The 27881-nt window shown below is 50.8% G+C and overlaps 1 protein-coding gene across 3 annotated transcripts in view; it reads right to left on the bottom strand.

The window, feature by feature from the left end:
* Positions 1–20810, bottom strand: part of ZNF395 (zinc finger protein 395) — a 56183-nt gene extending 35373 nt beyond the window's left edge. For 2 of the 3 annotated variants that reach the window (XM_074991452.1, XM_074991455.1), the window contains exons 1-2: positions 20694–20810; positions 2570–2827 (exon numbers count right to left, since the gene is read on the bottom strand). In XM_074991452.1, coding sequence (XP_074847553.1) covers positions 2570–2818 — 249 coding nt within the window. In that variant the 5' untranslated portion in view covers positions 2819–2827; positions 20694–20810. Of the gene's footprint in view, positions 1–2569; positions 2828–18376; positions 18402–20693 lie in introns of those variants that run through there. The other variant, XM_074991453.1, reaches the window with a different exon arrangement.
* Between the last annotated feature and the right edge of the window lie 7071 nt (positions 20811–27881).

Here is a 27881-nt window from a genome sequence, read left to right as displayed (position 1 = left end):
TTAAAACTCAGTAGGACAAAGGGCTGCAGAATACAGGGTAAGACATAACCTCCAAGAGACAATGGGGAGCTATTAAGAAACTGGCAGAATGCCGCCGTTTCAAGCACAGAAGTACTGTAAGGATCAAACATGTAGGTGTATGTCAAGCATGTCAAACATGTGGCCCCATCAAATTTTTTGGTGGCCCCGGGGCTGGGAGATGGTCAGGCCGCTCCAGGCTGGAGCCGGGGGAACCTTGGCAACCCTACAGCTGGGAGCTGTCCAGGGTGTAGAGTACCTTAAATTTACATGTAAATTAAAAATTATTATATATGAGCAAATAATTTTTACACATCAAATTTTACAAAATAATGAAATTATAAAACAATAAATTAAAGTCTCAATTAAAACTATTGTATTATATGCAAACAAGAACTGAAAAAATGTTTATATAATAAATAATTACAACTTTCTGATAGAGGTACATTTTCTCCGGTGTCCCTGAAAGCTACCAGGTTTTGTTTGTATGGCCCTCAGCAGGCTTCAAGTTTGACATGCCTAGACATGCGATAGCAAAAACACACACACACACATCCACCCACCCCTTACTGGCTGCACTCAGAACTTCTCAGCTGTGTGTCAGGCTGTACGTATATCACTAAAGAGAGATTCTCCATTAGGTCACGTACCAGGAGGAGCCTGTGCCTTTGAGGTGCCCAATCCCCTTACTACCAACACATGCCAACTGGCCATTTTATTCCGCGCTTCATTGCCAACCACGCTGTCCTGAACAGGCAGGGATTTGTCGTAATGCAGCATAAACAGCTCCTTGCCAGAGGAGGCTGTGAAGGTTAGGACGGTAAGAGAGTTCAAAGAAGAGCTAGCTAAATTCATGGCGGTTAAGTCCATAAAAGGCTATTACCCAGCGGGTAGGAATGGTGTCCCCAGCCTCTGTTTGTCAGAGGCTGGAGATGGATGGCAGGAGACAAATTGTACGATCATTGTCTTTGGTCCACCCCCTCCGGGACACCTGACATCAGCCACTGTCAGCAGACAGGATGCTGGACTAGATTGACCTTTGGTCTGACCCAGTCATGGCCATTCCTATGTTCTTATGGTGCCTCCAGTGCAGAAACACGGAAGATAAAGCATATGGTACAATGCTTGAAGAGACTCCTTTGCAGGAATACTGGCAACTAACTGCCTCTTTAAACGGTCAGAGCAGGACAGCTGGAATGCAAGGATCCCCACCCCATTTACAGGGTCATGTTCATCCAGAGCCCCAAGACACAACCCCGGAGCTAAATTAAATGACAGGCGTACGTGGGCACAACTGCACAGAAGTCAATGGAGTTTTGCCAGGCCAGCTGTATATTTGATCCTCCAAGCCTAATTTCCATGGGCAGACAACTTTTCCTATAATGCCCTCCACAGCAGATACATTATCCTGCCTCTGCAATTTGGAGGGAACAAAAGCAGAGGAAAGAAAGCATGTTCTAGCAGCACCATCCCCACCCCTCCATCAACTACTGCGTGCAAAAATAACCCTGCTCCGACCCCTAACAGGGGCCGTAAAACCCTACCCCCCCAAAAGGTCCAGGAACCAGCCCCTCCCCGTGTCCCACACCTGGGTTTCCCCTTATTAACATTACTGTAGTGATCAAGATCCCTTGTCCTAGACACTGCAGAGTTGTGAGGCACCAAGACAGTCCCTCCCCGAAAAAGCTTGGCAAGATGTAGCTGGCAGATGAAACAAAAGAAAGAGGCAGGAGAAAAGGGGTGTCCTTGATTAAAAGCACCAAATCTCAGAAGAATGGGACCAAATGACCATCTAAAGAAAGACAGAAAAGAACACCCAAAGCAGAGATTTTTCTTCCTTTACACAAGTGGACAAAACCAATATGCACCCTCCTTTGCACGACAGGTAGAGTCCAGCAGGGAAGAGCTTTCGCTCACGGAAAGTACAGGAAATATTCAAAAACTTTTTCTCTTTCCACCAAGGGAAGTGGGGTGGGGAGTTGGGGTGGGAGAGGGGTGCAGGCGCAGTTGAAGAGCATAGGGTTTGGGTGATGGGGGCGTAGCTCATCTGCTTACCCCTGGACGCACATGGCTCTGCACCTCTGCCCTCTGCTCCCAGGCACCGCCCTCTGCTGCTCTGATTGGCTGGAATTCTGACCAACCACAGCAGCGGTGTGAAGCCTCCCAGCAGCACCACCAAGGCCCCTGCTGCTCCCCCTCCCCTTCTTGGGGGAACAGCGATCTGGTCCCTCCGCCCCCAGCAGCGCCCGCTGTCTGGATCCAGTCCCGGCTCGCCTGATCCAGCCCACAAGGCTTGGGGCTCTGCACCCCAACCCTGCTGTGGGCCAGATGCCACGGAGGGGAGCCCCGAGGCTCGGGGGCTGGATCCAGACAAGCTACAGTCCAGATCCGGAGCACAGGCCGAGGGTTCCCCACTCGAGCTAGAGGTTCTTCTGTGTGGATGCAAGGGGGAGGGTGACGTGGGCTACAGCCCAGGCTAGCGCTGGGTTGCACCCCAGTTCCAGGGCTTAACGCTGCGGGTCACAACTGTACAAACAGCCTCTTTACGTACTCTTTGTCCCGGCTGGAGCTGTAAGCGGGGCAGGTCTGGGAAGCTGGGCACCGTGCTGTTCTCCTTGGCCTGCTCCTTGCACCGATCACCCTCATACGAAGCCAGGTGGGAAGACGCTCTGCTGAGCTCCACCTGCAAGGTGGGGATTTGAGCCATCCCCAGCATCCTGTCTGCCAAGGAGCTGGGTGTGGAGACGCGGGCACCCAGCAGGGAACGCTTCCCCAGGCGCCTGGACAGCACGCTCGCCATCTCGACACTCTGTAAAGGACAAACAGACAGGTCCTATTACTGCCAGTGCAAAACACCCACCGCGCTGCCTCTGGGCTCCTCTGTGTAGTGGTCGCAACAGGGAAGTCAAGAGGCCAGATTTCCACATCTGGCTCTAAATGGGACAATCACTGAGGTGCCCCCCAGCCAAGTCACTATTGCTCTGTGCCTCAGTCTTCCCATCTGTAAAATGGGGATTACACTGCTTACTAGCTGCCAAAAAGTGCTTTCAGTTGTTTGACTGGAAGGAACGCCGCTACCCACAAACTGCGCCTCAACTCACTGTTTTCCACCACCTTGTCAAAGCCACCTCCCTCCTGTGCCATCATTTCTCAATGATGATCTCTCATCATTTCTTCACTGGACCTGGACTTTGCTTCCTGCCCACCCCCATACATCGTGGAAGGAGGTTGGGTCGTTAGGACAGAGTGAATAAAAATGATGCATTTTTAAAAAAAAAAAATTGGGATATTTAAATCAGATACAGGTTTATTTGTAAAACCTTAGTTTGAAATTGCGACAACCTATATTAAGGCCTAAACTTACCAAGAATCTACTTAAAGTAAATTATGTAATTAACACAGAGCTGTACACTTGCTGCCAAAGTTTTAAAGAACAGGAAACCACCGAACTGACAGAAACCACTGACTAAGCACTTGGAACCATTGTTTCAAACCGGTTTTTGACAGCAGTAGACTCTTCTGCAGGTGCCAGGAGAGAATGTTTTTATTTCAGTTTATTCAACTAGCTCCTTCAAAGGCAAGAAACCCCTTGGGAACTGAAAAGCTTGTTTTCCCCTTCCAATCTATGAACAAAGGGTGAGGTGTCAGGAGATGAGACCTCCCAGTTCTAAAATTCCTAAGGATTTTGTGACCTAGAATCAGTGAAATTCACTAACTACAGAAAATACCTCTTTTATAAATAAAGAGTTTAGTTTATATTCAAAACATGTTTTAATCAACTTTTTGTCCTATCAGCATATCACAGGTAGTTGTATTTAAAACTACTAAATACTTTTAAAAATGTTTCTGTGCAGTTAATTCAATTTTAATTCCCATCCAAATAGAGCCAAATAAAATCAGAAATAATGCATCATCCCCCATTTACTAACATAATTATGTAAAAATTAAGTATGAATAAACATAAATTATCTAACCAGTTAGCCTCAGGGGTATAGATACACACAGGTCAGCAAAAAGCACCCCAAATTTAGTGTGAAAGCAAGAGACAATTGCAAACCAAATCCCTTTTTTTCTTTAAACTTCTCTTTGGGAAATTAACTCGAAAGCAAAAATACACAAGATTAAAAATCTTGATTTTTGTCAAGGTTTTTCCCCGTTTCCTGATTTACATGATTTTTGCAGCAGTGATTTAAAACAATCCACCCTGTTAGAGTGCTAGCCAAGGACTTGAATTACCCTGGGTGCTATTCTCTGCTCCACCACAGACTTCCAATGTGACCAGGAGTAAGTCAACAAGCTTCTGTGCCTCAGTTTTCCCAACCATAAACTGGGGGTCTAAAGCTTCCCAGCTCCACAGACATGTTGTGAGGGTCCACACAATAAAGGCTGTGAAGTTCCTGGAGACCTACTGATGAAAAGCACTATAAATATTATCATCAGTGCACGGCAGCAGCACACTCAACTGTATTATCACTGGGACACGCACAAGGGCTGAGCAAACGTGAGTGGGCGTGGCACTGTGCAGCGGCCTGCCAGCACCAATGTATCTGGTTAAAGCAGGAGGCAAGACTTTGGCCACATTGTATGTCAATCTCTTTGGGCAGCTGCCAGCCCAGGAAGGTCAACACGAGTCTTCCTGACCTGGGGATCCTCCTCCCCAGGATACACTTGTTATTTTTAGCCTTTCTTAACACACATAGTTAAGGTGGCCACCAGATCAGCCAGAATACACACGACGCAGTGTTTGGAGGCTGTGGCAAGAGATACCTGAGAGTGAGCGACAGCATAGTTCACCTACTGCATGCTGCCTGCCAAAGCAGGGCTGTCCCCTCCAGCGCCTCGTCCAGTCCAGTTTTAAATTACTCCAGCAATGGTCCTTTTCCACCTCCCACCTTCCTTACAGTGACTATTCCAAGGACCTATAAAGTACTGCGGTGCAGACCTGCATTATGGAGGTCAGATCAGATCACAAGGGTCCCTTGAATTTATGAATTCCATGAGAAGTTTTACAATAGTCGGACTCAATTTTCACCTCCTAATTTGCAGCCCACTCCTACATGTAACGCCTTGGTCCACCCTCAAGAAATACCTGGGGGTTGCAGTTTCATAAGGCTGTCCTGCCAGATGACTAATTCATGACCCTTCCAGCCTTTCCTGCCCAGGGACCACTTCTGCTGCTCTACCCTGAATTCCCATCCTTTGACAACATGACTCTGGTATCAGGATGCCCAGATCTGCAGACAGGTGAGCAGCCACCAGACCCATCACTGTGACGTCACACTCCAGGACACCACACCTCCAGAAACATCACGAGAGGGCTGGCGCTTCTGAAAAACTTCAGAATCTACCTTCCTCTCTCTTCCCTGCCTGGGAGGAAGAGGCCTTTCAGCCAGGTGTGCGTTCCAGGGTGGGATTCCCCTCACACACACACACTCCTTGGGTGGTTGCACATCTAGCAGATTCTCTAATGATGAATGCAGCATTCGGCACTGAGCCATAATAAACAACTAAATGTTCTGTTCCCAAACAAAGGCCGTATTCTTCTTGCGATCTCTCTACAAACCCAACCACTAACACCAGTGGGCGTGCACAGCTTCCGCGGTTCCAAGGCCAGAAGGGACCGTTGTGATCACCTAACCCAGGGGTCAGCAACCTTTCCAAGGCGGAGTGCTGAAATGTGACCTTTTGACAGCTGCGTACAGGCCGAGTGCTGGTGATACTTTTTGAAGTCACTAATAGTTCTACTTACAACAGCTTGCTTCATAAAAGAAACTCAGATGCAGACCTTTACCGTTTCGGTGGTGGTTGGTAGCATTAGCTGGTCTTTCGTTAATCCACACGCAACATGGCTTTGAGCCAGCTCCCAGCTGCATGGGGGGGAGGGGCAGGGCTAAGCTCCCATCTCAGGTGCCAATGAAAATCAACTTGCATGCCCCACTTGGCCATCATGCGGGGGTTGCTGACCCCGATCTAACCTGAGCTCCTGTGTATTACAGGACAAAGAACATTCCTTCTGCATTGTGACAGACACATATTTTACATTGTTCGCCACATCGCACCAACCTGGCCCTCAAGTCCCAGTGAATTGGACACTCTTGCCAAGACTCTTACCAGACTAAGAGAGATTTCAGATTACCCTCCTATACCAGTGGCTCTCAACCTGGGATACGCACACCCTTGGGGGAATGCAGAGCTCTCCCAGATGGCACATTAACTCCAAGTGTCTCAACATTTTTATGAATAAAAAAACTGGACTGATTTTATGTTCATCAAATTTTTTTTATCTATCTTTTTGCACAGTCATAAGTATGACGGCAAGTTAATTGCCCCTAGGCAATTTCTTCCAACCAACCCGTTACAATGAAGTTGTTTATACAAATGTGTTGCAATGGTAGGAAAAAAATTGTGTCTGAAATATGTAGGTACTGGGGGTACTTATTTTTAAAAGTAACAGAGAGTAAGCCATGCTAGTCTATACACTATCACTGCTTCTTGTTTTTATTTTTAAAAGGGGTGCTTTACTAAAAAAGGTTCAGAAACACTGTCCTATACCCCCAAAAGAGATGAATTCACCTTAGCACACAGACAATCAGGATTTTAAGCCAACTGCAGTTTGAAATCCACAGCCAAATATTCCACACACTTCCCCGGGGAGTCAACAGAAATTTTAGCCACAGCCTTCAGTGGGAACGGGAGCAAACCCTCAAAGCAGTGGTGCCCAAAACCAATGGAACTGATCGCGGCATCCCCCTGCCCCCGCCCAGTCAGGTGCACTCCCCCACCCCGGTGACTCACCGGAACCGCTGCCAGAGCCACTCAGCCCAGAGCTACACGAGCCCCGCGCCACTTGGTGCTAGCCATGCCGCCAGCCCTGCTTCAAGCCATGCCCTGTGCAGCTCAGACAGCTGCGTCACACCGCCCAACCCCAAGCCGTCCCGCTGCCCGAGACACACGAGGAACCGTCTCCGCTGCCACCACTATGCTTATCCCACCACATGGTGGGGCACATACATGGAGAGGCAGAAGGCCTCAAAGAGCTTAACTGAATCTAACCTGTGGCCTGACTGCCTCCTCCCTGGGAGGCAGTGGTGTCTCAACAATTTAAACATTTTTAACAAGCATAAAAAATAGAAAAATCAAGAAAAAAAAAAAGTTCAATTAAAAACATACCTCAGAGGGTTATGAGGGTTCTGCTTCAGAGAAGAGGAGGAAAGTTGCAAAAGGCTTTCAGGCTGGGTCCCAACGCTCATTACCATAGCCCCGCGAGAGTTCGGCGTCAGCAGAAGGGGGTGCCACACGGCTGTGCTTCTGCCGGTTGAACCCCTCTCTGTTGCCAGCCCTTTAGGCCTCAAGCGTTTGACTGGCAACAGTGGGGTTTAGCCAGCAGAGGCCTCCACATGGCCTCTACAGGGCCGGCACCCTCTTCTACCGACGCCGAACTATGGTAATGAGTTTTGGGAATATGCAAATGGACAGCCATTTGCAATCCTGAGAAGTTCATTTTGCATACCTCTGCCGGCAGGCGCTGGGCAGAGTGCCGTGTAAATGTAGCCTGAGATGAAGGAAGAGACTGAAGCATGCTCTAGTTGTCCAAGCACAGAACAGAGATCCCGAATCTAAATTCCAGCTCTGACACTGGCTTGCTGTATAACCTTGTGTGCGTCGCTCAGCTTTTCTCCTCTCGCTTAGCTTCTCTGTGTTCCCTCCCCCCATCAGCCTTGCCCATTCCACAAGAGTCCCTTCAGGACAGTGGTAAAACACAACAATGTTAGGTTATTAATGCAGTCTTACCACTCCACTTCATTTGGTTAAAGTACCACTAGAAGCATTTATCCTGAACCCTGTCTCACTTGGTAATATCGATGTGTCTGGAGTAATTTTTCTTACACTTTTTCTTTTTCCAAAATTATTTCCCCCTTCCCTTGAAGTGACAGGTTTTCCCTTTTCACTGCCACTGCTCTAGCAAGCACATAGAGAGAACTTCACCATCTGGCTCTTCCTGGTCCTTTAGATTTGCAAGTTTTTCTTCCGTAAAAATACGGAGTTTCCTGAGAGCAAAGAGAATTCATGCAAAAAGAAGACAGACTTTTCACATTTATGCATAAAGCACAAAACAGAGCAAGGACTATAACAAAATGCACTGCTCACGAGTACGTTACCGTAATTCAACTTCACCACACATTACCAAGTTATGGCACCCAATTTAACAGATGGGAAAACTGAGGTGTGAAACAGCAAAGTGATGAGACCAAGGACACGCAGTGAATGAGTGTCACTGCTGGATTTAGCTCACAGCAATCCTGACACCAATCCCCTGTACACCCCTTTTTCAGTGCTCTATACAGACGACTCAGTGTTTAGATGGCACAGAAAAGATGGAGCAAACAGCATACAGAATCAGCCCTACCTCATGCCAGTGGAGGACAGGCAGTAGGTCTTCTCCACTTACTACACTCTTTCCTATGTATGCCCTAGACCAGGGGTCAGCAACCCCGGCACAGGTGGCAAGAGCCACACGTGTGACAATTTTTATCTGCACACGAGGTAGGAGCTCAGCCCTGTCCCTCCTTCCCCATGCAGCTGGGAGCTTGCTCAAAGCCAGGCTACCTATGGATTAACAAGAGACCAGCTAATGCTACCAACCACCACCAAAAAGGTAAAGCTCTGCCTCTTGATTTCTTTATGAATGAAGCTGTTGTTAAGTAGGACTATTGGTGACTTTATAAAGTATCACCACCACCTCAGAAGGTACACAGAGGCCAAAAGGTCAAATTTCAGCACCCCGCCTCAGAAAGGTTGCTGACCCCTGCCCTACACCTTCCCCTCCCTGTATCAAGGAGAGGCCGCAGGGCTGCCTCCGTAAGGAGGGAGTTCCCTTGCACAGAGAGAAATCTCCACCAGCTGCTTTCTCATGCCTCTCTGCAGCCTGTGCAAAGCAGCAAATCCAAGAACCCGGGACCCATGAAAGCTCATTACCTAACAAACAAAACTGGTAGTCTTTAAAGGTGCCACAGGAGAGCTTGTGTTTCGCGTGCCTCAGTAAGATCAGATCTATACCACAGACCTGCCCTGGTACAACCACCCTGCTTAGAGGTGTGATAGATCCACACCCCCTGGAGTTACACCCACTAACCCGTGTGCACACAGCACCAGGCCAGTGGGAGAGCTTGTCCTGTGGACAGAGCTGCCCCCTCCCAAGAAGCAGATTAATTACGCTGATGGGAGAAACTCTCCTGTCAGCTCCGAAGCATCTTCATTAAAGCATTACAGTGGGAGTGCTGTACCTGAAGACGAGCCCTAAGCAAACCAATTACATTACAGTAACTACGTCTACACGAGCCCAAAACTGTGAAATGGCCGTGCAGGTGGCCATTTCCAAGTTTTGGGCTAGTGTAGACATGGCCAGTAAGAAACTAAAGGGGAAAGCAGCCACCGCCTCCCAAGGTCCTCCAAGAAAAAGTATTAGTAGCTGGGCTTTTCCATGCAACTTTGCACTGAAGCAATGCACCTGGGTGCCTCTAGGGGCTGCTGTGGCATTGGAGTTGGCAGCTTTTGATTCGAAACAACACTAAGGCCCTAGCAGCTTTTGTTTTTTGGAGGTTTATTGTTTGTTTTGTTTTAAGGCCATGGGTGCTTTTCCAAAAAGTTTGGGCATGAAACCCCAGTGCCCTGGCTACATACAACCTCCAGCAACTATATCTTGCCTCCCGTCACTGAAATTCCCCAGGTGGTGCCATCTGACGTTAGCTTTACTTTTCATTTCCAGGCTTGAATTATTCTACAAAGCGTTTCTGTGCGCTGTTAAACAGCTGTGGAGCTCTCCCACAGAGACAGTCGCAATTCAGTGACAGATATATGTAGTTTACACAGCACTCCTGTATCCTACATACCATTTCAGTCGCAAGGAATCTCAGAAAAAGGAGCTGGTCTTTTGTCTGAACCTTCTTAGCCACAGAGATGATAATTTCAAACTGATCCTGATCCCAAATAATCTCTCACCTCCAAAGGTTCCCCCCGACCCCAGGTGATTTACAGGTCTTTTATAAGCTCCATATACAGATCCCTTTAACCACCACTGAAAATCCATCCACCGCCATATAATAGCTAGTTAACAGCCAGAGTAATACTTCAAAAATGTTCCCAACAAAGACACAGTGAAGCAGAATATTGTACACACTTGAAATTGCATCAGGACTTCCCGGGAGAATTAGCAGGGCTCTGGAGCTAATACCCCACTTCTAAGAGACATGCTATTTAACTTTAAAAATTAAGGTCCAGATTCAATAGAAGACATACAGCTGGGGTACCTCACCTGACAATTAGACAAAGCCACACCCACATGACATCGTTACATTGACACAAGTGCCTGTGCAGCTAGCGCTAGATCCACAGAAGAATGCTTCGATCAGCCTAACCAGGCCGCAGGGAGGGGGATTACCTACACTGATGGGAGAAACCCTCCTGCGGGCACAAGGTAGTATCTGCACCGAAGTATTAAAGCGACATGTTTTAAGTACCACTAAGTGCTTGGCTGAACAGGGCACCATGGGACTTTTGCACGGTACAAATGATCATTCCCTGAGACCAAGGGAAGCTACGTACACCCCAGTGTGTATTCATCTATCTCCATCTATCCATCCCCTTCTGTTCCCAGCTCTAACCCCTGCCACCATCACTGTACAATAGGGGTGGGTCACTGTTCCCCACGCTGCAGACAAGGCAGCAGAGTGGACCGAGGGAAAGAAACTTCCAGTGGCTCATACATCCGGCGCATGGAAGGGCCGTTTATCCTGATCCCCATGTTTACCACTAGACCACATGTCAGACCACGCCTCCTCCTTTCAGAAGCACGCGCTCCAACCCTGCCCGTGCCAAGCGCTGTGTTCCAGCACTGGAGTCTCGCTTTTAAGGGGCATTTTATTCCATACTGTTTAAAGCGGCTTGAGTGTTAGGCTTTCCCCTGCACGAGCCCGTCCCCGCTTCTCCCAACAAAGCAACTGGGGATTACAATGCCCACTTCAGTATCTCCCCAGAAAATTTACCTTTTTCCAGATGCCTTGTAAATTCTATCCCTCCCTGAAGGTTTTACAGCCGGTCAAGCCCAGTCCTCGGCCACTTTAAAACCACATGTGGTTCCGATCAACTACTGAAGCCAACAGGGCTGCACAGCTTCCTTAACTTACACTAACCTGTCCATGCAGCACCTGGCAGTGACCCAGGCTTGGAGTGTATTTGACTTTCAAAAAGGGTTTTTATACATCAGGTGGTCCCGAACACCAGCACCATACCTGCTTCTGCTCGATCCTGTCCGTTGAATCAGGGATCTCGTTTCGATACTGTGCCCCTTGCTGCCTGGCCAGTGATTCTGAAGCTTGCACGCTAAACCCAGCAACTCAGCTGAACAGATGACAGCTGGGCAATGTTCCCTTTACATTTTTGCATCTGTGTGCAGAATAATTTTTGTTATGTGCACGGAGGCATGTGCGGATGTGCACCACCAAAAGAAACAGAGTCTTTGCCAGAATCTCACAGGGCGAGCGGAGAAGGTATTATGACCCTTGTAATTTTGGTACTGGTCATGGGCCAGCTCTGGGCTGTCCAGAAGGGGTGGGGCTGGGGGCTATGGAGAGAGAGAAAGATTTTAAAAGTGTGAAAAAAGAAACACTGTGTGTGTGACAGACTTTGTGACCCAGCTTGAATGTGTGTTGCAGTGTACGTGTGACAGTGTGTGTGCGGCAGAGACTGGGTGTGTGTGAGAGTGACACAGAGGGTGCGTCTACACTTTCATTCCTCTTTCGAAAGAGGTATGCAAATGAGGTAAAAGGAAAATGCAAATGAGGTAAACTGCATATTGACACCTCATTTGCATATTCTAATTTCAAAAGAAGAAAGCCAGGGTAGATGCTGCTCTTTCGAAAGTAAACTCATCTTCGAAACCCATTAAATAAAGGGAAGAAGGATTCTTTTGAAGATGGGGTTTACTTTCGAAAGAGCATCTACACTGGCTTTCTTCTTTTGAAATTAGAAGCTCTTTCGAAATTAGAATATGCAAGTCAGGTGCCAAATATGCAAATTTATACCTCATTTGCATTTTCAATTTAGCTCATTTGTATACCTCTTTCGAAAGAGGAGTGCAAGTGTAGACGCACCCAGAGTGTGTGTGCTGGCTGCTGCTGGGTAAGTTTCTGAGAGAAGCTATCCTGTGTCTCCCTAAGGAAATCTGTCCTGCTCTGTCGTCTCCTCAGGCCCCTGCTCTGTCACTTCCTATCCATGTTTCAGACTGGAGCTGCTCCGCTGTGTGCCTCCCTCTCCCCATTCCCTGCTCTGCAGAGATGGGGTGCAAGGGAATCCCCTGACTTCAGCACCACCACCACCCCCTCTGTACAGCTAGCAGAAGAATCCGAGGAGCAGCTCAGCTGCAGATGGAACAAGGTGCCGGGAGGGACAGCTGAACACATGCAGCTGGCTGTAAGTATGCACGCTCTGCTCGTCAGGTAGGCGGTCCGGAGACAAACACTTGGCTGGCCAGATCTGGCCCCTAGGTCTGATTCTGCCCATCCCTTCCATAAAGTCAGCTGAAAGCCACACCCTGCTTGTCAGAACAAGGGAGAAAACACGGAAAAACTTCAGATGGCAGCTCAGACGAAATGTTAGGAAACAAGACCCCTTCCGAGAGCGGAAAGTTTCAGATTTGTGCAGGAGAGTCACGAATACGGCTCAGAAAAAGTGAGGCTCTCAACAACCTACGGCAACAGTATCGGAAAGACCCTTCCTCTTACCCACTGCACCTGCAGTTTACCGTATCTATGCCTGTATTCCAGATGAAGAAAGAGGCGTGCCATTTCTCTACCACCTGCCCACAATTACAAAGCTAGCTAATGGCAGAACTACAAATGCACAGTCTTCTGCTTGGACACCCACCACTATGTTCTCGCCAGCAGGAACTCTGCCTTCTAATGCACACGGTGCCTGTCCACTGCTGACAGTCACACTTCACACAGGCGAGAACCACCATAGAGTCAGACCGATTTCCTGTACCTCGAGCACACACTTTGGAGGCAATCGTCAACATTCAGCTTTAAAGTGGGGAAGATAGCCGTCCTCACTCTTTGCACACTGGAGTCATATATTAACAAAACAACAGCTTTTGGGTGTCACTCATTCCATTTTACAAACGGGGAAACTGAGGCAGGGAGGTGCACTAGCTTGCCCAAATTCACAGCAGAGCTGGGATTAGTCTCACAATTTCACATTCTAAATGCTAGCTCAGTGGTGGGTAACCTGTGGCCCATGATGTTTACCGTTGCCCATGCACCAGGCTGCTGGATTCTGCAGGTTCCCATTCGCATCTTTTTTTCCCCCCTATCAGGGTTACAAAAGCGACACGCACAAAAAAAAGGCCACCTGAAGTGACTGTACACGCCATGGACTGTGCGAGAGCCGTGTGCTCCCTCTGCAGCCAATCAAAGCAATGCTACAGTTCAGTCAGTACACCCCGCCAATTCTAGGTACCCAAGTGCCGTTAGCAAAACTACCGCGACCTGACGGGTTGCTTTGGTTATGACAACGTTCCAGCCCACCGAGATGAAAGGACACTCATGAGACTCACTAGCTAGTCTATCTCCCCATTAGACCACCCAAACGTACAACAAAGGTCATTTTGCTGTTAGTTTTTGTATTGCAGAAGTAACAAGAAGCCCCACTTGTACTGAGTGAGGCGTGCTACAGGCTCACGACGGAGCCCGTGATCTCTGCCCTGCAGAGCTTACAATCTTGATGATTGCCTAATTACTTAGAAACAGTAGTTTATAGGTTTCATCATCTTGGAAATATCAAGTAGTGCACATGACCGAGCATTTTACTCCCCAAAGTCAATGGAACTAGTCATGGCGTCACGTTACTCCACATGAATAAGGGTGTCCAAATCGAAATGGTAGCACGATTGACTGAAACATACATATAACTCCTATCTCCTCAGCACCACTAACCCACTTTCATATAGTGCCTGTCCTCCAGAAGAGTCAGGTAGCACTTTACGGATGGCAGGATCAGGGTCCCCAAACTATTGCCTGTGTCGCGCATGTCCACCCCGAGCCAGCTGTCAGATTTGAGACCTAGATTCAAAACCTCTTCAGCCAATACTCAGGGGCAACCAACTCTGGGCTGGAACATGGCCCCTATGCAGCAGCCTCACACAACATGAATTAAGACAGGAAGTGAAAATTGTATCAGCTTTTGAAACTCCATGGAGAAAGTTTAAGAAAACTGTAGAGGTGAATAGGAATTTGGCCAGGACTGCACTCCTGTGGCAAACACCAATGAGCTCCCTAATTACACATGGGGAAGACTCAATTTCACATCACAAATATGGCTTCTATTTATGTATATTAAATATAAGTGAGAATAAGAGCAGACCTCTCTATAAATATGGGAGGTGGTGTAGCCTAGTAGATAGTGCAGCTGACTAGGTTTAACTCCTGCCAGTGCCTCATTTGCTGGGTAACCTTGAAGAGTTACTTCTATCTGGGCTTCAATGTTCCCATCCTTAAAAATCAAGTGTTACCAAATGCCAGTGGGGCAGATTTGGGCTCTGGGCTCAGATATTCAAATCCCAGCTGAATCAATTCATCCCTTCAACCTTCCAAATTAGAAAAATTAAATTCCCTCCAACTTTACCGACCAAGGAACTTCCAGACACTCACTGAATCACACCTGCTCTTTATGACCACTAAAGACCAGATGGTGTTTTATTAAAGAAACAGCACTTTGCGCCATCTCTCTTGAGCAAAATTTCCCCTTCACTCTGCCATGTTGCTTGCTGGGCTCCACCCCAGAGCTGGCTGCATTTTAGCCACGCAGCCTGTATTATTCATTCATGGTCATTGCAACGCATTTGGGATCCTTCTGATTAAAAACACTACACACCGTCCCAGTTTGGAAGATGCTAGCCAATCCTGCTACAACTGGAGCTAATCTGATGACAATTAGGACAAGTTGTCACCCATGCACTTAAGTTACAGAAAACTTCAGACTTGTGATTTCATACGCCACTGCATTTTTATGACAGACTTCATTCAGGGTAGGCAGGGGTCTCTGGCCCTGGGCTTGAGTGTATGGGGGAAGAGGGCCATCTTGCATATTTCATCTCCAGGTGCTTGTCCATGTTGCGGGCTGAGTTCAAGGAGGAGACAGGAATTTTAGAGAGAATTTTTAATTGGGCAGTAAGCATATACAGTAAGGTCTCAGAGTACGTGAGGGTTCCTTTCCACGCACCCCTGTGTAAACCTGGATTTCGCACAAGTTGAGGTCTGGCTTTTTCCCCCTGCAGAACACACGTTTTGCAGCCGGGGAAGCAGCAGAAAGGTAAGTCCTGGGGTGGGGGGGGCAGTTCGGGAGGGTTAAGCCCAGTGGTGGGTTGGGGCTGTGGGAGGCGGGCGGGCGGGAGGGGGTGGGCTAGGGGTGGAGTTGAGTGCAGGTGGTGAGCTGGGCTGCAGCAGTGAGGGTGGGGAGTTGAGCCAGAACCTGAGCCATGCCTGGGTGGTGAGCCAGCAGGGGGCTTGCACCGGAGCTGTGGAGGGCAGGCGGGGAGAGGGGGGTTGCACCGGAGCCATGCGCCAGAGGGGGTGGTGATGTCTTGTGAGCCAGCAAGGGGGTTGTGCCAGAGCCAAGCAGCGCGGGCGGGCAGGCAGGCAGGCAGCTAGCTTGGGAGCTGGCAGGGTGGTCGCACCAGAGCTGCGCAGGCAGGCAGCTTGCGAGCCAGCAGGTGGGTTGCGCCGGAGCTGTGTGGGGCAGCAGGTGCGGGTTGAACCAGATCCGCTTGCAGGTGGTTTAAACCATGCCAAGGGGTGGGGTCAGGGTCAGACACGTAAGAGCGGGGTTGCGCCCTCTGAGACCTTACTGTATTCTACAAACACACGTACAGCTACAAATACACCGGGGCTGTACTCAAAACAGCAGCAGCCTCACCACCCAAAGAAAGCTTCCTCACCCCACAACTACCACCATCAGCCACCACCTAGCATTAGAGAAAGGGAGACAACGCTAAGGGGTTAAGGTGAGGGAGCCTGGGAAGGAAAAGGCGGAGGTTTGCTAATTTCTCAAAACCAAGCCTAGGGCTGGCAAACTCTGTTCAGCTGCCTTCAGCACATGGCTGCAAAGGAGCAGGGATGAGTACGTCGGGGCTGTGGCAAACTTTGAAAAGGGCAAGGAGAGGAACGCCAGGGGCAGACAAAACGGCACGGGGGGGGGCGCTAGAGGGTGGATTTCTGGCTGTTCACAATAGGGCAGTGCAAGAGCATGGCATGCTCTCACGAGAGGACAGCAGCAGAAGGAATGTGGCATGCCAGAAGAGGGGGTGCCATGCATACAAACAGACAAGTCTGAGAAGGCGTGTCCTGCATGCCAGGGAACTGCGGCAGCGCAGGGAAAGGCGCTGAAGTTTTTGCAAAAAAAAGTGCAATGTGCGGTACAACAAGGCTTGGACTTGCAAGCATGGGAGCTCCAATGGGAAGGTATGTAAAGGATGGAAGTGCAAAATACATGCAAAGGGTAGAGACAAGGGTGTGGTGTGTATTCTAAATCACCAGAAACAGAAGCACTGCGGGGGGGGGGGGGGGGGGGGGGGGGGGTGGCGGCGGCATGTTTGCACAAGGGCATGAGTACAGAACAGGAGGAGGGAGGGGCATATGTAGATAGCCCAGGAGTGTGGGAGAAGAGGGGGGTGTGGCATATGTGCACCAGGCCAAGAGTGAAGGGGGGGGGTGAGGGGGGCGTGGCATGTGTGCACCATGCTGGGAGTGCACAGCGGGGGGGGTGTGTGTGGAGGGAGGCGTGGCATGTGTGCACCAGGCCGGGAGTGGGGCATGGCATGCATGCATGCATGCACAGGGCCAGGAGCATAGCAGAAAGAAGAGCACATGATATGCATGCACCAGGCCAGGGGTGCAGCAGAACATATGGGGGCTGTGGCACACACCTAGCAGGGCAAGAGCATAGAATGGAGGGGGGAGTTGGCATGCATGGGGGCAGAAACAAACGGGGGGCGTGGCATACAAGAGCACAGCCAGGAGGGGGCGTGGCACCATTGGGGCAGAACACAAAGGGGGGGGCATGTAGCAAGAGCGCGGGGGGGGGGGGGTAAGCACCCCTGCAATAGGAGGCAGCATGAAGTACCTGAGTCAAGTGTGTACGGTCAGGAGAAAGGTGGAAGAGGAGGCAAGGAGGGAATGGGGACCCAGCCAACTGCCTGAGGAATTAACAAGCAGCAGGCCTGGGACTAGGGAAGCATGAGCGTTAGCTCGAGACAGGATGCTCAAGAAGAGCAGGCGAGGTTCCTGGGATTGACCCTGCGGGAGAGATTCCTAGCCAGTGTGACCTGCAGGAGGACGGGGGACTCAGAGGGATCCCTAGGGGTGCCCCGGACGGCACTAGGGGAGCTAAATGCAAGTCGGAAAAGAAATATATGGGTGTTACTCACTGAGGAAAGGGGGTGCCCAAGGGAATGGTGACAAAGGGGCCAGCTCCCGGCAGAGGGAACAGAGGGTGTAGGGCCAGGAGCTGCAGGCAGAGGGGAGCAGAAGGTGCAGGGGGAGGCTGGCAAGAGACAACCGGGGGTGCTCGGCGGGCACGCAGCGAGGGGATATGGACTAAGAGGGAGAGTTGCGCGCAGCAAGGAACGGGGTAGGTGGAGGGGAGGCGAGATGCACGTCGGGGGACTGTGGGGAATAGGACTGAACGGGGTCGCGGGGGCCGCAGCGGATCGGGCTGGAGGGCGCGGCCAATGGGCGGGGCGGAGGATAGGGGGTGTACGGGGCTGTTGCACGCGGCGTGCCGGACGAGGGGTGCATGGCACGTGGGGGGAGGACAGCGGGGGACGCAGGGGATGAACGCTGCGCCCTGCGGAGAGGAACAACAGAGCGGCTGCACGGAACGGGAGGGGAGGGGAAGAGCGGAGGGCACGGAGCAGCCGCCCACGGCAGGGGAAAAGGGGTCGGCTGCACAGAGCGGGAGGGTGCAGGGGGCGAAGAAGAAAGGGGGGTGCGGGGGGCCGCGGGGAAGAAAGGGGGCGCCCGCATAGAGCGGGGGGGGCGAGCTGCAAGTACGACCGCACGGAGCTGGGGGCGGGGTGGAGGAGGAAAGGGGGTGCCTGCGTGGGGGCGGCGTATAGGGAGGAACCGGGCGCGCCCGCATGGAGGAACCCCAACGGGCGCGCACACACCCCTCCGGCCGCCCCGGTCTGAGCCCAGCAGCCCGCGCCTTGCTCCGCTTCCCACCTCACTCCCTTCTCCCCACTGGCGCTTGCAGGGGGTGCCCGGCGCGCAGCGCCCCGATGCGCCCGGCCAGGCAGCGCGGCGCTTACCTCCCGCTCCGCCGGCCGCTCGCTCCCTCCCTCGCGAGCTCAGCTTGTTTTGAAATTAACCTTCCCCTTCCCCTCCCCTCCCCTCCCCTGTCCCCGGCACAGGCGGCCTCACGTACGCGGCTGCCTGCAGCCCCCGGCCTGGAGCACCGGCTGGGAAGGGACTGGGCGGGACTCCGCTTGCAACACCCCACATCGGCAGCAAAAGCCAAACGCACCGGGGGCGCGAGTACAGGAACAGGCCCACAAACGCACCACACACAGACCCAGCGTAGCCACCAATAGCTAAAACTCCCTTCTCCCCACACACGGCTCAACAAGGACAGCTCAGCTGCAAACATGCACACACAGGCAGACACAGCCTTGGTGGTGCAAACGGAGTCTTACAGCTAAAGTTGAGGCACCCAGGCGGATCTTCACAGGCACCGAGTACCTTTAGTTTGCAGCTGAGTCGTTTGGAAGTATAGACGCTCAACACCTCTGAACCTCCAGATCAGGGTGCACACACGTACACGTGGATGGCACACCTGGCCCTGTATGGCCTGCATGCATACAGAGTGCATCTACATGGCTGTATGCCACCCACCTGCATGCAACTGTCATGTCTGAGCTACCACATGGGTAGCTGCCCAATGCAATCCAATCTCTTAATCTTTTATTGGAGTGACAAGCTACAGGAATATAGATAGTCCTTAGGTAGCCACAGTGTGCAGAGAAAGAGGGACCTGGGTGCACAACTGACAAGCAGTGTCACTTGCAGGCAGAAGCAGGCAGAGCTCAAAGGCTTTAAGGTGATGTTGCATCCTGACTCCCACAGGTGCTGGATATGTTGTTGTCCCACCCCCAGGTGTCTTCCATCATACACAAGGTTTCCAGCTGAGTGCAATGGTTCTCAGTACCTCCACCACAAACACTGTTCCAGTACCCCTGTGCACTCCCCAGAAAAGTTACTCTCAAATACCCTGGACACCAAACAAACCACTCCACCGGTCCCTTATCTCTACATGGCCGTGTCTACACTAGCCCCAAACTTCGAAATGGCCATTTGCATGGCCATTTCGAAGTTTATTAATGAAGCGCTGAAATACATATTCAGCGCCTCATTAGCATACGGGCAGCCACCGTGCTTCGAAATTGACGTGGCTCACCCTGACGGGGCTCCTTTTCGAAAGGACCTCACCTACTTCGAAGTCCCCTTATTCCTATGAGCAGATGGGAATAAGGGGACTTCGAAGTAGGTGGGGGTCCTTTCGAAAAGGAGCCCCGTCGGGGTGAGCCACATCAATTTCCAAGCACCGTGGCTGCCCGCATGCTAATCAGGCGCTGAATATGTATTTCAGCGCTTCATTAGTAAACTTCGAAATGGCCATTTGCATGGCCATTTCGAAGTTTTTGGCTAGTGTAGACATAGCCCAGAAGTGAGAGTCCAAGAAAATTCATCCTACTACTCCCCTTCAAGGGCTGTCCTCCATGGACCTATAAACTACAGAGATGTGGAGAGTACCACAAAATGTGGGGCACCAAACTACCCCAAATTTGGTGATGGCCTAGAAAACACATACTGTATGTCAGCTCAGGTGGCCAACCCCATCCCACATCCAGCAGCCCACTCCTCCTCCTGAGTCCTCTGAGCTACAGAGGAGACAACCCTTCAAATCTTCTGCCCCTGCACCCCACAGCCTCTGCCCCATCCAATCACAGAGGGGCTGCCCCTCTGCAAGTTTGTGACAGTGTAGATGCTGGTCTGCCCAGGGCACCAGCAGCATTCCCTGTAAGATGAGCACTTGGACAGCCATCCAGGAGAGAGTAAGGAACCACACAGCTGAATAGCAAAGAGCCCACAGCCAGCAGCACGTTTCTATTGGTGGTGCACATCCCCACATGCCTTGGTGCACATAATTTATTCCACACAAGGATGTGGGGGGAGACACTGGGCAACAACCTTACTAGGGACAGCCCTCCTCCCTTCCAAGATGTCTCTTCTCTGACCCCAGACAGAGCTTTCGGCCTCCCCCCAAAATGCAGTCTGCAGATAGGGAGTTATACCCAGGGCCTTCTGTTTTGCCAGGGAGAAGCTGCCCACTGACATCCAGATAGCTGGGATCACCGAGGGCTGCATAGATACCGAGGCCTCTCATCTCCCTGATCGGCCACCCGTCCTGAAGAGGAGGGTGTGGCAACTCGTTCTCTTCCATTAGGGTGGACGCAGCTGCAGGGTTCACACCCCTGAAAGTTTGGGCCATGCCCAACGGGGATATGGGGGCACCTTAATTCCCCCCCTTGGGGCACAAGGGGGAAGCGCTGCCTCCCACCTCTTTACCTTGCTCTGCGCGCTCTAGGAACCGGCCCCCGCGTTTTCGCTCATCCCTGGGGTGGCGCGTCCAGGAGCCACCCCCGTGCCGCACACGTGCTCCTAGCACCGTGATTTGCCTCTCGCCAGCCGCCGGCCGGGTTAAAGCTCCTCGGGAAAGTGTGGTGTAAACAAGCTGCCCACATGCTCAGCCCCTTCCCGCGCATTGGCTGCCCGGCTCGCTTTAAATACACGCCCCCCACCGAAGCCAGGAGAAAATAAACAGCGCGGGGCGGGGCGGGGCGGGGCGGTCGTGGCTTCCCTGTGCCCATGCTAGTCCTGCACCGTGCCGGCCTCTGCTTTGGCCGCCCGCGGCAGAGTGGGGTGATCCCTGCCCGACCCAGTGTCAGCCTCCAATCCTGCAGCCGCTCCGCTTCTCCTGTTCACACTGGAGGGGAGGGGCACGCCGCGCTGCGCCCGATGTACTCCACCCACTCTTCTCCCAGCCGGGAGACTGAAGCCGGGTGGGGGGTGGGCGCCCCCCGTTTCGTGGTTTTCCCCTGCTAGGACAGTGGGATTTGGCAGGAAGCGGGGGAACGCTCAACCTCCAAGCTCTTCCCCCAGGAATTCGGCAATAGACTAGACTACGGGGGGGAGGAACATCTCGGCTGCATTGCTCCACACCCTCCCCGGGGAGCTGAACACTTTTCACCCCCGGGGCGCGGCGAGTTTGCAGTCCCGCCGCTCTGTTGCCAGCCTTGTTAGCTTCCCAAAAGCCCTGTCCTCTGGCCCTCTCGCACACACATGGCTCGGCCATGCTGCACAGCACCATGCGGCTCTAAAACGTGCAGGAACCACCACCGTCTACCCAATGGCTCCCAGGGAGGGAGACAGGGAAGGCGTGGCGTTTGGCAACACGCTGGATATTTTTGTTGCTTCCTGAAGCTGCACTGGCCGGAATGTCTTTTTTTTTTTTCCCAAGGGTCCAGATTTTTTGCTTAACCAAGGGGGACAGGTTGGCAGCCTCCTAGATGATGACGACACCACTTAACATAAAATGAAAGTATGTGTTGCAGCAATGCTCGTATTTCATACTGGGGCGGTTTAACGACAAATCTCACAGATCCCGGCCCACCATGCTCTGTCCTGAACCAAAATAAAACACACACGTATCTGCTAGGAGTCACAGCTTCCACACCACTTGGATCAGGATAGGGTTTGGCATGCTGAAACCGACACCCACTTGGCCCTATTTTATTCCAATACAAAGGGATATGCTCGGGGCTGCAGTCTGCCACAGGTTATCCTGCAGCATTAACAGGATACATGAAATGCATTTCAGATCTCTGTGGCTCCTCTCTAATTTAACTACCTTCTGTTATAGAACTTTTTCTGTCCTTTCTCAAATCCATTGAGAAGGTCTGGCTGGTCTGAAGAAGTGGGTCTGTCCCAGGAAAGCTCACCTAATCAATTATTTTCTTAGTCTCTAAAGTGCTACATGACTGCATTTTTGTTTCCATTGAGAAGGGTTTCCATTTGTAATTTGACAGCATAGCCTGCCACAGGATATGGGAAGCTAGAGATTTTTTTTTGTCATGTCTTTGAGGCAATTTGAATTTAGTGGACAAACCCATCCAATTACATAACTCCCTTAATTACAATCAGAGAGCAAAGAGAACTTTGAAGCTAAGGCCCTAGACTGGGGCTCAGAAGAGCTAGTTTAACTGCCAGAATCACAATGTCACCTTTTGTAAATTGTGTACATTTTGTCTATGTCAGAAAAAGTTGTATTGGTCTCACTAAGCCAATTTAGCTTGTTTTGTTTGAATTAAGCAAGGGTTGAATTTAGACTGCTTAGACATATGTTCAAACTTCTATAAGGCATTTGACTTGGTATTGTAAAACATTTTGATTTTAAAAATGAAATATGTACAATTAAAATGGTGCACATTCAATGGATTAAAAACTGGCTAACTGGTAGGTCTCAAAGTATAACTGGAAATAGAGAATCATCATTGAGCAGGAGTGTTTCTAGAGGGATCAGTTCTTGGCCTTATGCTAGTTAACAGTTTTATCAATGAAAGAAAACATAAAATCATCAGTGATAAAGTTTGCACCCAACACAAAAATTTGGGGCAGTAGTAAATAGTGAGAGGACAAGTCACCGATACAATGGGATCTGGGTCAACTGGTAAGCTGGGTGCAGGCAATCAGTATGTTTGAATATGGTTAAATATAAATGAAGACATCTAGGAAGAAAGAATATCTGACATACTTACACAATGGAGGACCCTATCCTGGAAAACAGTGACTTTGAAAAAGATTTGTGGTAGATAATGAACTGAACACAGACTCCCAGGGCAATGCAATGACCAAAAGGGATCATACGATCCTGGGATTCCATTACTGAACTATTGTGTCCAGTTCTGATGTCACAGTTCCAAGATGTTAAAAAAACGGAGTGGGTTCAGAGAAGAATAATAAGAATATGAGGACAGCCTGAGGATAGAACAAGAGGCAATGGACTGAAATTGCAGCAGGGGAGGTTCAGGTTGGACATTAGGAAAAAGTTCCTAACTGTCAGGGTGATCAAACACTGGAACGAACTGCCAAGGGAGGTGGTAGAATCTCCATCACTGGAGCTATTTAAGAAGAGGTTAGATAGATGGCTTTCAGGGATGGTCTAGAAAATGCTTGGTCCTGCCATGAGGGCAGGGGGCTGGACTCGATGGCCTCTCGAGGTCCCTTCCAGTCCTACTCTTCTATGATTCCATGATTCTAATATTCAGAGGATTAGAAAACAAACCTTACAGTAATAGACTAAAGAAGCTCAATCTATTTAGTTTAACAGAGATTAAACTCAGATTTAATCACAGCTTGTAAGTATCCACATGTGGAACAAATAGTTGATAAACTCTCAAACCCTTTGAAGTTTGTCACTAGCCCAGGCTGCCCATCACTGGTCTGATCTATTTATATTTTAAACTCTTCATGACAGAGGCTGTGTTTCACGATGTACAGCATCTAGAACCATGAACGGCTACTCTTAGCTGGGGCCCCAAGATACTGCTGAAGTAAAAAATAGTAAATAACAACATGTACTCTGGGATTAAATTGCCCCAGTCTGTGTATGAAATTATTCCAAACCAAAATGTCTGGAAGCAGGAAAAAGAAGGTGGGTTTGATATATATGCATGTGTTGTTTGAACAAGGGCAGGTCACACATGCCCAGTTCCTAATCCAAGACTTTTTATTACTGTGGTGTTACATCTAATGATATCTTAACACCAGGTTACTATACTTCATATATAAAGGGAGGAACTTCTCATTTGGGTACATTTTCTTCACAATTATTTTTATTACAATAGCCCTTTAGAGGCCCAAGTTAGGATCGGGTCCCTATCATGCTGGACACTAGGCAAACACATAATGAAAACAATCCCCCTGGCCTAAAAATGTATAAATAGGGATCAATGTGATAACTTCATTCACAATTAATAGTACCTCATACCATAAGTAGTCCCACTGCAGTCAGGGAACATTCCAGGCCTTTTTAAATTAAAACATTTTTAAATTAACTTGTCCTCAGAGGAAGCTGTATCTTCTTAAGTGACTGAGGCACACAGGTTCCCTTTTCAAAAGCAACAGGTTCTTAAGAGCCAAAGTCCCATAGGTTTTCAGTGAAACAGGCTCTTAGGCATCTAAGTCACGTCTAATATCGGAGGGGTAGCCGTGTTAGTCTGGATCTGTACCAGCAACGAAGGGTCCTGTGGCACCTTATAGACTAACAGAAAAGTTTTGAGCATGAGCTTTCGTGAGCACAGACTCACTTCATCAGAGGCTGGTCTTCGAAATCTGCAGGACCAGGTATAAATAACACAGAGCTAGGGTGGGGATAACAAGGTTAGCTCAGTCAGCAAGGGTGAGGCTTACTACCAGCAGTTGATCTGGAGGTGTGAACACCAAGGGGAAGCTGCTTTTGTATTTAGCCAGCCATTCGCAGTCTTTGTTTAAGCCTGAGCTGAGGAGGTTGAATTTGCAGATGAATTGTAGCTCAGAAATTTCTCTTTGGAGTCTGGTCCTGAAATTTCTTTGCTGTAGGATAGCTACTTTAAATCTGCTACTGTGTGGCCTGGGAGATTGAAGTGCTCTCCTACGGGTTTTTGTATATTGCCATTTCTGATATCTGATTTGTGTGCGTTTATTCTTTTACGTAGAGACTGTCCAGTTTGTCTGATGTATATAGCAGAGGGGCATTGCTGGCGGAAACTATGAGACCTTAATAGTATACAGGACAAGCAAGGAAAGGCACCAGAACAATTCTGCCTAACATCTCTCCCTCCAACACGGAAGGGGTTTCTAACCAGTGTGTGCATATGAATTAGGGTTACTCTAGCTTCCTCCAGGACAGTTCAGCATCTCTGCTGTGGACTGCAGGGCAATTTGGCGGCATCTGCAGCTTCCATACAGCCCAATTCCCATACATAAGGAAGCCCCAGTCCCTTCCTGCTCCAGTCCCTACGTGGAGGGCAACTCCAATCCCCACTCCTCGGTCCTATGGGAAAGTCAGCTCTGGGAACTGGGCTGGGGGAACTAAAAGGAAGGTGGCTCCAGCCCTCCCGCGCCCCTAACTCCTATGGGGAAGGTAGCGCGAGTTCCCCCACACCAATTCCTTGGAGAAAAGCCCAGCTCCCCCTTCCCCAATGCCTATAGGGAAGGCTTCTCCAGGCTCCTTCCCCACTCCCTATGGGGAAGGCAGCTCTCCCCCCAAAGTCCCCATGAGGAAGGCAGTTCCCCCCACCCCCTCAGTCCCCATGAGGAAGGTGGTTCCAGCTCCCCTCCCCCATGGGAAAGGCAACTCTCCCTCTCCCCTCCCCAGGCCCTCGAGGAAAAGCGCTCCCATACCCGCCCCCCGCCCGCCCGCTGGGGCTGCTCCCCGAAGAGCCCCTCCCCCTACAGAGCTGACTACGTGCAAATCCCCACGCGGAAGCCACTCACCACCACCCCTCCCCCCCCGGGCCAGAGAACAGGCCTGCTACACGTTCGCGCCGGCGCGGGGAAGGGCGGGCACAAGCGAGCGGAGGGCCAATCAGGGCCAGAAGCGGAGAGCGGGACAAAAGGGAGCGGAAGCAACCAATCGGAGTCCGGGGAAGAGGAGGAAATGGCCAATCACAGCCCGAAGCGATGAGGCCCCGCCCAGCGCCCTCGTTTTGCTGCTGCGGCCGGCCTCTGAAGCGCTGGGGGCGGGAGGGAGATGAGCGGTGCCTCTCCCGCACGGCTCGCGCAGCCTGCATCTGGCTCCACCCCAGGGGCGGGGCGTCCAAAACGGTGCCGGTCTGCGCGCCCTGCGGCCACTGATTGGCCCGCCGGCACATAGCCCCGCCCCCGTAGCAAGCCTGGGGCTTACACCCCCAGCGGGGTTTATCTGCCCACTGCAGGGTGTGGGCCCCTCCTCCTAGAGCCCCCCGTGGAGATTCCCCCCTTGCAGGGCAGGGCAGGGCAGGGCTTGAGCCCCGTCCCCTACAGCAGCAGCATTAGAGGGCCACGGACCTCCCCAGCACTGCAAGGTCTGGGCCCCTCCCTCCACAGCGCCCCCAGTGGCCACGGACCTCCCCAGCACTGCAAGGTCTGGGCCCTTCCCCCCACAGCGCCCCCAATGGCCACGGACCTCCCCAGCACTGCAAGGTCTGGGCCCCTCCCCCACAGCACCCCCAATGGCCACGGACCTCCCCAGCACTGCAAGGTCTGGGCCCCTCCCCCCACAGCGCCCCCAATGGCCACGGACCTCCCCAGCACTGCAAGGTCTGGGCCCTTCCCCCCACAGCGCCCCCAATGGCCATGGACCTCCCCAGCACCGCAAGGTCTGGGCCCCTCCCCCCACAGCGCCCCCAATGGTCATGGACCTCCCCAGCACTGCAGGGCTTGTGCTCTCCCCTCCTCAACAGCCCCCCCACCCCAATGAGCAAGGATCCTTTGACATTGAAGAGCCCTCACCCCACATCACCTTCCAAGGAGCACGGAAAGCTCACCACTGTAGCACTTAGTCCCTCCCCTCCCCCACTCCATAGCACAGGCTTCCTGGGGTGCAGAGGCCCCCTCCCTCCCACATACTGTGCCCCTCCCCAGTGACATTACAGGGGCCAGCCCTCTGCATAGCTCTTCCACCATGAAGGACATGACTACTACCACAAGCCCCCTACTTCCTCTCATGACAACCCTCCTCTCTAAGTCGCACTGCAGGGTGAAACATCCCTTCCTCAACGCTCTTCAGGGGCATGAACTCTGGAAGGACACTGCAGGGTATGGGCTTGCAGCATGCTTGAAAACCTGAAAAATGCTGGCACAATGTGTGGCCACTCTTGAAATCTGGACATTCCAGCAGAATTCAGGAAGGGCAGCAACCTTATAATCTGGCCTCAAACTAGCCCTGGGGGACACTTTGTTTTTATTCTATTAAAAGGGGAAAAGTTCAGTGAAGTTGTAGGAATATTGAGGGTTTTTTTGTTGTTTTTTTTTCCTCTTTAAAGAAAGGAACATGTAGTTGCAAACAATTAGCGCTCAAAACAAAAAGCAGTCAAGTAGCATTTTAAAGACTAGCAAAATAGTTTATTAGGTGAGCTTTCGTGGGACAAACCCACTTCTTCAGACCATAGCCGGACCAGAACAGACTCAATATTTAAGGCACAGAGAACCAAAAACAGTAAGCAAGGAGGACAAATCAGAAAAAGATAATCAAGGTGAGCAAATCAGAGAGTGGAGGGGTAGAGGGGAAGGTCAAGAATTAGACTGAGCCAAGTGTGCAGACGAGCCCCTATAGTGACTCAGAAAGTTTCCATCACGATTTAAACCATGTGTTAATGTGCCAAATTTGAATATAAAAGCCAGCTCGGCCGTTTCCCTTTCCAGAACAGTGCGATAATTCTTTTTCAGTAACACACATACCTTTAGGTCATTGAGAGAATGCCCCATTCCATTAAAATGTTGACTAACTGGTTTGTGGATCCGGAGTGTTTTGATGTCTGTTTTGTGCCCATTGACCCTTTGTCTAAGGGAGTTAGAAGTCTGTCCAATATACAAAGCATCTGGGCATTGTTGGCACATGATGGCATATATGATGTTAGTAGAGGAGCATGAGAAAGTGCCCGTGATTCTGTGAGTAACCTGGTTAGGTCCAGTGATGGTATTTCCAGAGAAGATATGTGGACAAAGCTGGCAGCG

This window comes from Carettochelys insculpta, chromosome 3 (genome assembly GCF_033958435.1).
Source record: "Carettochelys insculpta isolate YL-2023 chromosome 3, ASM3395843v1, whole genome shotgun sequence".
Classification (NCBI taxonomy): domain Eukaryota; kingdom Metazoa; phylum Chordata; order Testudines; family Carettochelyidae; genus Carettochelys; species Carettochelys insculpta.
The sequence above is the reverse complement of the archived record's forward strand: the minus strand, read 5'-3'. Positions and strand labels throughout refer to the sequence as shown.